At 39.4% G+C, this 12,638-nt stretch overlaps 1 protein-coding gene across 4 annotated transcripts in view; it reads left to right on the top strand.

Annotated features, from left to right (window-relative positions):
* LOC149288656 (SH3 and PX domain-containing protein 2A-like) overlaps nt 1–12,638 on the top strand; it is a 106,489-nt gene that overhangs the window by 85,795 nt on the left and 8,056 nt on the right. For 2 of the 4 annotated variants that reach the window (XM_089491487.1, XM_089491484.1), the window contains 3 exons: nt 4,493–4,606; nt 6,621–6,704; nt 12,298–12,415. In XM_089491487.1, coding sequence (XP_089347613.1) covers nt 4,493–4,606; nt 6,621–6,704; nt 12,298–12,415 — 316 coding nt within the window. The remainder of the gene's footprint in view (nt 1–4,492; nt 4,607–6,620; nt 6,705–12,297; nt 12,416–12,638) is intronic. The other 2 variants (XM_089491488.1, XM_089491486.1) reach the window with 1 other exon arrangement.

Here is a 12,638-nt window from a genome sequence, read left to right as displayed (position 1 = left end):
GGTACTCAAAAGGGTTAACACTCGGTTCCCTTCATTAGTTAAATAGATGTAATTTATGGCTGTTTAATCTGTTCCTCTGGTTATTTGAAGAGGTCAGCAGACTTCATATTAAATCAAAGTAAAAATATGATCAAAAGTAAAATGTCATACATTTTCCATAGTGAGATATTTTTGTAAAAAGTTCATTTTCATAAACAAACAAAAAAATGAAGAATGTCACGGGTTTTATACATTTAAACAGCAACATTAATTGAGTGAAAGATACTTGGTAGAATGGAAAGATCTTGAGACCAATATTTTAGACTTTCCCCCTTCTTTCTAGCACCTATGTCATTTTCCGTGGCCAAGCCTGCTAGTGTTGAACAGAAAGTGGCAATTTTACTACTTGCTGGAGCGTTCATGAATACTTTTTGGCCACACCAGCCTTCAGAATGTCAGTGGCTGCGAACGCGGCACAGAAACCGGTTGTGGTGGGAACTTTTGCAAATTATCCGCATGCTGACATCACAACGCATGATTACCACTTCCTGAAATGTCACCCGTATCACTATGTAAACGTTATGATAAACCTAAGTTTTCTTTCCGACAACAGTTGGATAAAAGTTTTTACCCATCTTTTAAGCCTACAAGTGCCAGCCCATATTCATCACTAATATCTGGATCAAGTCACCAACGTTCACGATGACATAAATGACACTCGTTTATCTCGTTACTGTTATCAGGGTGTGCAGCTGAAGACAGTCCAAGAGCTTTGTGGCCCTGTGCTCTCTAACACATTGTGTCTAGAGAAGGATAAACCAGAATCCAGAGGTGATGCAGTACATCTCTGCTCTGGGCGATAACTAAAGGCCCCAGAGTCCCCGTAGGGATGTGTCTCTAAAATAAAAAATGGTGGAGGAAAAACATCTTGCAGTCTTATCTGTCTCCGTGAATGTTGATAGAATGGTCTTGAGCTTGTTCTTATCCTCCTTCTCCCCTTGATGATTAAATGAACATAACTAGGAGGTTGAGTACTTTGGCAGGGATTTAGTTGTGATAAGAACATTGGAAGTAGTAGGTAGAACTTTGTATGTGTGGAGGATCTACACCCAAGTTCTAATCCACTCCTCATTCAGCTGTGAAACCCAAGGGTTTGATCTCAAAGCCTTCGTTTAGAGTAGGATGTCACAGGGATACTCTGTTTCCCAAGCAGATACATCTTCATAGAACAAGATGTGAATAATATGCATCAGCTTTCAGAATCTCAGAGGTCCCAAGGAGACCTCTGCATCTCGTCCCATAAAAGAGGTGGCCAACTAAAAGGTTTCACAAACAATATCTTCTCATAGAGAAGAACAGTACAACATCTGAATGAAGAGGTGGTTTGCTTAAAGTACATGATGTTTACGTTCGTTTAAGGCTTCCATGTCCTTCATTGTCGTGGCTGCACACAACACAATCAAAAGGATTAAAAGTGGACAGCGTGTGCGGGTAACATATGATTGTGACATATGCACAATGCCTCTGGCCACGGTTATTACTCACATACTGTGGGTCCTTAGAATGTCCTTAAGACGTCAGAAGTTGACGTTTCCAATTTGGTTGTGATGGTCTGGCTCACCTAAACATAAGTTAAAAGGAAATAATATCAGGAAAGCCAAGAAATGATGTTGTAACATCTGCCTGCCTCTTGCTTTCAAGATGCAATAGTTACATAGTTTGGTTTCTTATTATTGTCCCGTGACTCTTGTGCAGACATTATAACAAAGTAATACTTCGCGTTAGCAGCAGTACAATAAGCATTAATTCGATAATTCCATCCGCAGATCAAAGGAAGCAGATGTTCTACAGAGGAGTACTTGATTTATTACGGCAGCTAATGGTTTGTGTCGTTCGGAAAAACAATTAAACTCAACTATCCGCCACTCAAAATATAGAAAAATGAATATAGCGGTAAATAGACCTGGTGATGGCCAACAGGAGTTTAGGCCACTATTTAGGAGTTTTTATCATAGATAAATAATTAATGAGAGTGAGAAAGACTGGTATATCGATTCGTATTAGGAAGTTATGTTCTACTGGGAGCAGATTTATTATATTATCATTTTATTAATTGTAGCGGCTGATTTTTATTTTTTGAGGTCCGTGAATGTTTTTTTCCACGCTTTCTGTCCAAAGGTTTCCATTCACAGGCGTAATGTAACCAATTTAACATTAAAGGAAATATAGACAAAAATACCTGTTTCCTGCCCAATCTTTACATGTCCCCGAGGTGGGCTAGCACAGGTGATGGCAATAACAGACTATTGACGGTTGTTTATTTATTATTTTTTTGTGTGCAGAAAAATATCTAAACCATTCTTAAATTATCAGGATATAATATATATATACTGTATATATACAGTGCTTGGACCGTGGAGGACCAATGGTTACCCCAAAATTTGGGCTCATTCGCTATTTTTGTCGGGATCACATAAATTGTCATGTGACACCAAAAGCAGATACTAACAGGACACCACAGAAACGGAAAAAAACCTTAAACTCTTCTATGTAGGAAATAGCCGGCTAAATGAAGAAGAAATTAAATTAGCCTTTAGAGCAATAAATGTCCTAAATGGAACAAAACCTTTAAAACAGATTTCAGTAAATCATCCTATGATGAAATTAAGCATCCTATATCCATTAAATCCATCTAATGTGATAGAGAATGGCATCTTACCTTCCTGTTCTCAGGATCGGGATGATTATTCCTCCCCGTTTAGGTGTCCCGGCCCTGTTGTTAAGTTGATGGTTGGCATAGGTGTGCGCACGGATACAAGGTCCTTAATTCCTTACCCATTGTTTTATACATGGAATTGATATCGAGCGCTTTCTCTATGCGGACTCACTGGATGTATTCCCGTCCAAAATAAAATGTTTTAGCCCTTGCGTCAAGCCCTCTGCCGGTTCCCGGAGTGCTGAAGGAGCGCTCGGTTCTGTACAGTACTGGATGTTCAGCATCCTTCCAAACTGAGCCAAGCCAGATCAATATGATTTCATCACTTGGCCAATTTTTTTCCTAGCCATCCAGCAGAAAATATTACATTTTAAACGACTTAAGTCATCGGAATTCTGACAGTGAGAAAAAACACGGGAAACGGCCTTGCTCTGGAACAGCCTCCCAGCAGAAGTGGTAGAGGGTAATTAGGAATTTAAACACGCATGGGATAGACATAAACCCATCCTGAATCTAAGACAAGACCAATGACTGATTAAGGTTTGATTATGACCGTGGTGGGGTTAGTTCTAGTTTGAGGGTTTTTTAACCATCTATGTAAAAATTATTTCACCAAGTAAGAATTAGCATAATTTATCATCTTTTCGAGTACCAAACGCACCAGGAGACAGCTCCTTATTAAAAACACATGTTGCTCTATACCGGCTTCCAAATAAATAAGCAGACGGGAATTCTTTGCTGTTAGGTGCGCAGAAAGCTCCATGGCTTCTCCATTTTTCCCAGCTGTGGGCGTACGGTTAGTGCCCCTTATACCCCGGTCTTTGGGGTAGGTGTTGATATGGCCACGCAGGGGTATGTTTGGAAATGGGGCATTTTGTAGGATTAATGCTGGTAAAATATTGGCTACTGTACAACTCATTAACTTTCCAGCAGGTTGGCAAACCTCTGGGCTGTAGATTGCAAGCTCTTCACCCAATAACTCTAAGAAGCATATCCCTGTATTAAGTGGTTTGGGGTTTTTTGGTGGTAAAGTAGGATACCTCTAGTATTTGGATGTACAGTATTTAGCGATGTAAAAGTGGCTCTGAGTTTTAGAATCGAATATTCAAATTTCTTCTTTCTTAATTATAAAAATCTACTTTTTAATTTTTTTTTAATAAGCCTCGCTGCTCAAGAACTGCGTCCATTCACAAGAAGCGTGAATTATTCCTAGTCCGCAACAAGCGGAACATCAGTCCGTGTCTACATTTTGTTTCTTCTCTGAATTGATGTTAAACATTATGCTAATTCCCGTCCCTCCGGCTTCTTGCTGGTAGTGAAAGGGTGCGAAAGAGCAGCCAATGGAGGAGATCTGTCTTCAATCTGTTAGCTTTGGCTCCCCTACTACAAGCATCTTTACAAACAAACAGAGATAGTGATACAATGTAACCAATGTAGCCATAAAACCCATTGGTCTTTACATTTTCTGGTTAACCCTTTGTGTCGTGGACCTGATTGATCACACGGTTTGAATTGCTGACAGAGGCATTTTTGGGGCACTGAAACCATTGTCCCTTCAAGTTATATTTCTTGATACCTTGCTGGTTAACAAAATTGCAGACTTGAGCCTGCAAATAATGCTATTAGATCTTGTTTTAAGAATAATTGCTATTTGCGTACACAGGATGGGGTTACCATAGTAACAAAACGAATGATAAAGTCAAAAGCACCATTTATGGTGTAAATATTTAATATGCAGTAAATGATATTTTAATGCGGTAAATATTAAAGCTTTGCCTCGTTTTGTTTCCTTCTCAGGTTGGTGGTTTGTCAGCACAGCAGAGGAGCAAGGCTGGGTACCGGCTACCTACCTAGATTCTCATAGTGGAACCAAAGACGATTCCGAAATTAATACTTCCAAAATAGGGGATGGTAAGTTTACTATAAAAGAGTTTTTATTATTACTCTCCACTGTCTATATATATGCAGCCTATTAGTGTTTTATTTCCCATACCTGCAGTTCCACGTACGTCCTCAGGGGGCACCATTCATATAATGCAATTTGTTTGGCTGCATCCCTTGTGTGGTCCAAGCCAACCTCTTTCTGCGTGACATTATTTTTAACCAGACATTAGTTTACACTTAACCTTAAGCTGAAACTTAAAACGTATCTCCCAACTGTAGCCCTTTTTGAGTCCTTTTCTAAGAAGGTTCCGTCTTCTTTTAGTAGCTTTGAATGTACGTATGAGTTTTCCCAATAAATCGTACCTTAATACGCACATAAACAGCTGGGAATATATTCATAGATTATGTCACGTTACTAAATCCCTTTATTCTTCACCGGTGGAAAGAAAAAAAACCAAGTATGATTGTCCCTTTAACTCCGCGGCAAAGCGGAATTCTCCAGCGGACCCCTACAAACGCCGGTTAGATTTCCCTCATGCACCTTTTGTCCCCACGCTACATTCCTGCATAATGAAAGGAGCTTCCTGTGGATTTCTTACCTCGCAAATCTGCACAACATCTGAAAACGTTTGATGTTCGAAGACGAGAAATTCAAGAAAATCCATTTTGAAGGCATTAATCGTTAAAACATAACCAGTGTTTACATTTAGATACAAAGTGATTTCTCGGGACCTGCAGGGTTTATGCTTCATGTTGACGTACTTTAGATTGATTCCATGTGTGCCCCGTCGAGAGCCAGATGAACGCACAAAAAAAAAAAGCCCCAAAACTCTGTATTTTCATTTTAATTCCGCTTAATTTTCATAACTGGAAAATTGTTAAACGCGTGTCGTTTTACATTTCTTTTGATGTTACAGGGAGGGACCGGATTAACATCCGCAAACAAATACTCGGCTAAGGGAGTATTTTCAGATATAGCGGGGTGTACTCTGAACGTGTTGCTTTAGAACTTTGGATTTTAGTTAATTATAGATTATTCTGATGTTAAATTTTGTTGTGTTTCTAAAAAAAAATAAAAAAAGCACACAAAAAAAAGCAGACTCAAATAACACAACATTGAGTGTGCAGGTTATTCCCACTTAGGAAATGGTTTTATGGAAACTAAACCAATTTGTTATTTAGAAGCGGAGCTGAAAAGTTGGATTTAAGACTTTTTTTGTAAATCGATTTACCCAAACATGGGACAAATCCAGGCTGGGTGAAAGGACTCCGACATTGTGTTCGATATTGAGTTGTGATATGATATTAGAGAACAGGCCAAGTTTTGTAAATCTCGTAAATCCTAAAGGTTGGCTTTTTTTCTCATTAAAAAAAAATGAGTAATTTCTGTGAAGAAATATAACGTTTCCTGGTGTCTTGTCAAGAAAAGATCATTTTTTTTCCATTGTAAAATTCAGCCATTTCATTCATATTTATCATTTATTTTCTTCTTCTTTTATTTATATATTAATCACGCAGTATATCAGATAATATAATACTAGTACCGAAATAGAGGATATTTAACAAATAATAAGAAATATTTTAAATAATAATATCATATAATAAAGAATAATATAATAATAATAATAACACTCAAACACAGGGAACTTATTGGGGGGGGTATTCTGCTGTCAAGTTTGCAAAGTGGTCTTATCACCATAGCAACCAAAAGTATGGCCCGATCAACAAGAAACAGCTCTTTAATGTTCGGAATATGAATGTTGTAAAGGATTAACATAATGTCAAGATTATATAGAAAATATTATGTCTTATCTATACATCACAGTCTCGGTGTCGTTCTCGTACCTTTTTTTTCTTGCCATGACCATACCGACAGATTAACCTGACCCCATCGACCATCAAAGTGTCTAATATTTTACATATTTAACATTGTCATTTTTTCTTCACTTTACATGTACATATTTTAATTTTATTCACATCCTCCTGTCGTGTTTTTCTTTCCGTTTTGTCTCTTCGTTTCCATCCCTTTTCCCGGTACTAGTAACTAAGAGACGCAAGGCGCATCTACGGCGATTGGACCGGCGATGGACGCTGGGTGGCATAGTCAACAGGCAACAGAGCCGAGGTGAATAGAGATGTGCTGATAAAATAATAAAATATACGGTTCTTATACTGGCCGTCACACGTTGTGTTGTGTACACTTCCACTGCTGAAAAACCTGAGTGGGTTTAACCATATAATGGGTCAACTAGTTGTAAAAAACACATGGGTTTCTAGGTCATCCAATGCATTTTCAGGAGCATTAAACATCTTTATAGAAATTCTGATTTCTGAACACGTAGAACCAAAAAATAGCTTTTTTTGTCCATCCCTCCAGTACCACATTCATCATTTCTTGCATGCTTTTTCTTGCATGGCTGGTGGCGCCTTTCAGGCTATTACGTCATTGTTGACCCTATCGCTATGTATATCTTTGCAGGCATCTATGCTTTAAAATAGATTAAAAGTCCTATTTTTTACCATAGGAACATGAATTTTTGTATGTATGTTTTTATTTATAAAATTGTATAATAAAAGGGAAGCTCCATAATAACAGGCACTGTAGTCATCCAGACACGATATGATCGGGGTGCCTGTGTACGTTCGGAAAAGAAGTTCCTTGCCGATGGAGCTTACAATTGGATTTAAAAAGAAAGCACCTCTAATTGAACACATAAACCAGGCAGTGGCAGAATACCAATTAACTGGCCCATAAAAAAAAATTAAAAAAAAAAAATAATAATAATAATAATAAAAAATATATATATATATATATATATAATGATATATTATAGAACAATTTCCAAACTCCTGTGAAATCTTAAAGTTTCTATACCCTCGACGAGGGATTTTTGTAATTAATAAAGAAGCATGGAGTCCCCTTGTGTCCGTAGAAGATCATTTTGCCATCCCTAAAAGAGAAAGAGGGTGCCTCTAGCATTATTTGGGTTCTATATATTTCTAAATTAGACTAAAATACATCTTTTATCCACAAAAAGCTCCTCAAATTGTTGTTTGGTTCCTCGTAAGTGATAACAAGTTTGAAAACTAAAAAAAAAAACTTTTTTCCCTAGCTTTTTCCATTTGTCCCTGTGCACCCAAATACCTGCCCGTAGAATAAACGCAGTGTATCCTCGTATATCAAATCTCTGTTCAGGTTCATTTTTAATTCTAGAGGAGCAAAAGACCTCCAAAAACCACAACTTTCCAACGCCGCTGTGCATATCGATTTCCCTCTGGAGTGTAGAAATATTTTCCAAAAAATAAGAGAGATAGACAGAGCGAGAAAGTAAAGAGACCGAGGGAGAACGCTGACATAAAGGGAAACTTTTAAAAAAACTGCCTACGATCTGGGGAAAAAAAGGGCTTTACTGAGTGCATTAAGAGATCTACGTTCATATTTGAGAAAATGCGGCATCTTATAGAAAAAGCCGACTCTAAAAGCAGGAATTTCCTGGATTTTATATGGAACTGGCCCTTAAAATGACTTCTCTGTCACCCTCAATCTGTCCCCAACACCAATACCCTCCCAACCCCCCGATTTTCCTCCTGCACAGGGCTCTTCTCCCACATCATACATCTCTCCTCACACGGCTTTCCTCTTACACTCCTTATCTCTCCATGACGCTGCTCTCCTTCCTCTTCCCAATCTCTCCCTGACTCCTCAGATCTCTCCCTCCACGCTCCTATCCTCCTACATCCCCAATGATTTCCCAACATTGCTCTCATTCTTCACCTCTGAATTCTATCCAACACTGCTCTCCTTCTGTGCCCCCAATCTCTCTCTTATACCCCAATGTCTCCCCTACAGTGCTCTCCTTCTATGCCCCGATCGCTCCCTGACATTGCTTTTATTATCTGACCACAATCTCCCACCGACACCGCTCTCCTTCTATGCCTCCAAATTCTTTCCAAAGCTGCTCTCCTTCTATGCCCCTGATCTCTCACCGACACCGCTCTCCTTCTATGCCTCCAAATTCTTTCCAAAGCAGCTCTCCTTCTATGCCTCAATCTCTCCCAAATGCTGCCCTCCTTCTGTGCCTCTGATCTCTCCCTGACACCGCTCTCCTTCTATGCCCCTGATTTCTCCCCAAGCACGGCTCTCCCCACACAATTGTAGTCACATGATATCATGTCTTCTATTATCTAAGTCAGGGGTAGGCAACCTTCGGCACTCCGGATGTTGTGAACTACATTTCCCTTGATGCTTTGCCAGCATTATGACTGTAAGAGCATTATGGGAGATGAAGTCCACAACATCAGGTGTGCCGAAGGTTGCCTACCCCTGATCTAAGTTAATGACCCCCTAAAAGTATCATTATTTGAGTATTATGTGCATGTACAGACAGTATATTTATGTCCGAATGTGTTTTTGTAGTTGCCTCTCCGTGGTGTTTGCCATACACACCAATGCTGCTTTTGCCTTTAGCTTTATTTTTTGTTGAAAAAAACACACATTTTGATTTGTGTGGTTTAAAAATGACCACTGAAAATATGATGAGCCGCTTTAGTTTCCATGATTATAATAATTTAGGCGTCTCTTAACACTGTATTCCAATTTCACAATAAAAATAGCATTCAAACAACAACAGTATGTGAATGGAAGCCAATTTCATAAGTGCTGCTTCATGACGAAGACCACATTGTGTTTATATATAAAGATATGGGTTTCTATGTTCCCCTGCTTGGCTTCCATTCATTTTAATGAATTTTAATGCAGATTCAGGCATATTTGCCTATTTCTTATTAAAATATGCTATTTTTGAACTTGCCACATGTTGAACTTTCCAAATATGTCCTTGATCCTGTTCCATACCAATAATGACATGGTGTGGTTGATATACCAGGAACGAACAATGGTTCTCTTCCATAAATCACATTAAATGCTAACTTTATGACAGGTGTGGGCAAAAAATTTACTTTCAGCTGTTACTGCACTAAAATCCCTACAATCCTTCGCCAGACATAATGTACGTCCCACAAGTCAAACCTTTTGAAGTTTGCCCTCCATGCTGTTCCATACCAGTAATTGCGTGGTAAACCTACGAGGACTGTGCAGTCCTTCACGTCCGTCCATGCATTCTGTGACCCACGTTTATTAAATGGCTTCATGGCTTTTTCCAAACTGGGGAGTTTTATCAGAACAAAAACAGATGGGTCAGCCCAAAATCCCTAACTGGAGAAGTGGTTAAATGGGCTAGAACCCGCGGATACTCTTGGATTCATGCTGGCCAAAGCTCATATGTAAAATTAGTAGCCTCCAACTTCATTAATCCCACCGTTCTATTTCCTCATAAAAATGTTCAGGGAGACAATCAGAAATAACACATAAAATAGAATATTCAGCACTCTGGGGATCTACTGGCTGATGGGACTTATTGGCGATGTTCTCCACAAACCTAGACTACGTCTACATGGCTTAACAGATCCCATACAATCACTATCTATTGTGGACGGACAGATAGCATCTTGTGAAGGAGTGATGTATTCGGTCTTGGGCATACTACATGCCTCTGGATTTCTGTCTGTGCTCCAATAAAACTTCATCCATGCAATCCTTGACACTGAGAGGACTATCCAGCTGGAGGTGCGCAGGCCAGATGTAGCCCTCGAGGGCCTTTTCTGCTATGTCCCCCGCCCCGGCCAAGAACTTGATGCGCTTTATTATATCACGTTTTATAAGAGTTCCACCCATTCACTCATTAATGCTTTAAAATATCTACATTCCACCCCATAAAAAAAATGAAATTGAATACCACTGTTTATCAGGTTTACGCCAAGTCTTTCCAATGCCAACCGTGAATTTGTAGCACCAGATGTGTTCAAAGCTGACATTGGCATCCTCATTTGTTTTCCGGGTTGGAGGACCTGTTACTCTCATGACCCTCAGCCAGCTCATAAGCAGGTCATGCTATAGAAAAGGGTTAATTTATGGAATAAAATCCCCGTACCGTCCAGTTCTATTGGGCTGCCTCTAATTCTACCGCCCCGTTGTTCTACATGCCTTATAGAATGTTTCTTTAGAACGCCGTGTTTGTCACACTGTGACTTGTTGCTTCTCTTCTGCTTTTCAATAGGAACCAGCTGGGTGGATTCCAGCCTAGAAAGTCCTGGTATATTTGCTTTTTGTGTGCCATAACATTTCATTCAGCAAATATCCGTATGTAAATAACAAGACAATCCACCTATAGCGAGGCATGTGTTATCCATTAATATGCTTGGTCTTTATGTTAATATCCAGAGAGCAAAATGTAAAGTGTTATAGAACAGAATGGGTAAGACTTGTTACGCTTGCACTTTACGTGTGCACGTTATCGGGCCAAAGATACAACTAATTCGGTACATCCCATCATGGCCGTGGTCAGGGTTATATATGGTCCAGTTCCAGCAGGGACAGGGTTAAATAAACAGATACAACCGTTTACATTGCATTCTTAGGAAAAGAGCAATTCTTTCGCCTATAAGACCCTTGCCGTCGCCACATGACCTGCAGAGCATTTCCATGAAAAACCCTCTGCAGAGCCATTTGGCCTTTGCGGGTTGATTGCGTCTATAATTATTAGTCCTTTGTTATTGGTTTTATCGCCAACAACAGATGGATCTAACGTGTAATTGAGCTTTTCCTCCTTTTTGCAACATTAAGGGTTGTGAAAATAAGCCTAGAATATTAAGTGAGAACCCTGCGATATTGAACAAATGCGTTCAAACTTCAGAATTCTGTTTAAAGGGGAAATCGTTCAGTTCATAAAAGAAGATATTTAGGAGCCGCCAATCCAAAGACGATCCTGAATGTAACTTTAAAACGTGTGGATCCCCAAATGCAACCAAAAGGAACCACTTGAGCTTTTGGGATGATTTTGGCTTTTTTTTTGGATTCCTCGTTGCTTAGATGAATCATTTATGGTTTGCAAGTAATTTCCCCATCTTTTGTACTATTTTTGTATTGAGCTAAAACATGGACGGAATAATCAGCGCTGTTCACCAAAGTCATTTGAAATTTGCCAAGATTTATCGGGTGCGATGTGGCCTTTTTAAGATTGATGCCGTATTTGTTATGAGCTGCCTGTAACCGTCGAGCCAAATAAAATTCCAGAGGAATCTAGAATTCAGGTATTTGTAAAACGGCCAAATTCTGGTGATAAATCTTTAGATCTCTGTAAGTAACTGGATTTTAGCTGAATAACTTTTTCTAACTTATGCTAGTGTGCTTCATTTGGTGTCTTTCTGCATGTAACATAAAGCAGCTTCTTCTAACCCTACAAGCAATAATATTCTGAGTTTCATTACTGCTTCCGCTAGGCACCAGGCCCCGCTTGGTTGTCGGGGACCCCGGGGCGAATGCCCGACAGTTTACTGGTGCGTCATAAAAACTCAGCTGGTAGCTACCCCATGGAAAACACCATGAGAGGTTAGGGTGATTGCTGGGACGAAATGGTAAAAGTGAAGCATGACCGCCATGGTGACCGCATTACTTGAATCAATTTGCACCAGGATTGGGATACCAAACCCAAAAAGTGTCACTTTAACAGCCTGTTAGTTGTCATTCGATACATTGTCTCTATGTGTGGTTCTTTCATTGTTAGATCGATGTGCCGATATTGTGGCGAGTATAGATTGTTGAGTAACTCATTAAACAGAACGCGGGAACTTGCATTAATAGTTTATTCTGTTACAACCAGAAGAGAAATATGTCACCATCCAACCGTACACCAGCCAAGGAAAAGATGAAATCGGGTTCGAGAAAGATGTCACCGTGGAGGTCATCCAGAAGAATTTAGAAGGATGGTGGTATATCAGGTAAGACTTATTCCCAAGTAATCCATTAGTCTTAAATTCTAAATCCAGCTCTTTACCATGAGTTTTTATCTGTGTGTTAACATGAAGAGCTCAGAGCTTCCGATGGGAATAGGGGTGCGCAGTATGCTGATTTCCAGATATTCCCATGATGCTAAATGATATTTTGGAACACGTTTGCCGCATCTCGGAATTTTCCTGCTGATAAATGGGGAAAATCGTGGCC

The sequence above is a fragment of the Sceloporus occidentalis genome, unplaced genomic scaffold, assembly GCF_023333645.1.
Source record: "Sceloporus occidentalis isolate IW3139 unplaced genomic scaffold, rSceOcc1.0.p SCAF_50, whole genome shotgun sequence".
Classification (NCBI taxonomy): Eukaryota; Metazoa; Chordata; class Lepidosauria; order Squamata; family Phrynosomatidae; genus Sceloporus; species Sceloporus occidentalis.
This window is presented reverse-complemented; position numbering and strand designations above follow the sequence as displayed.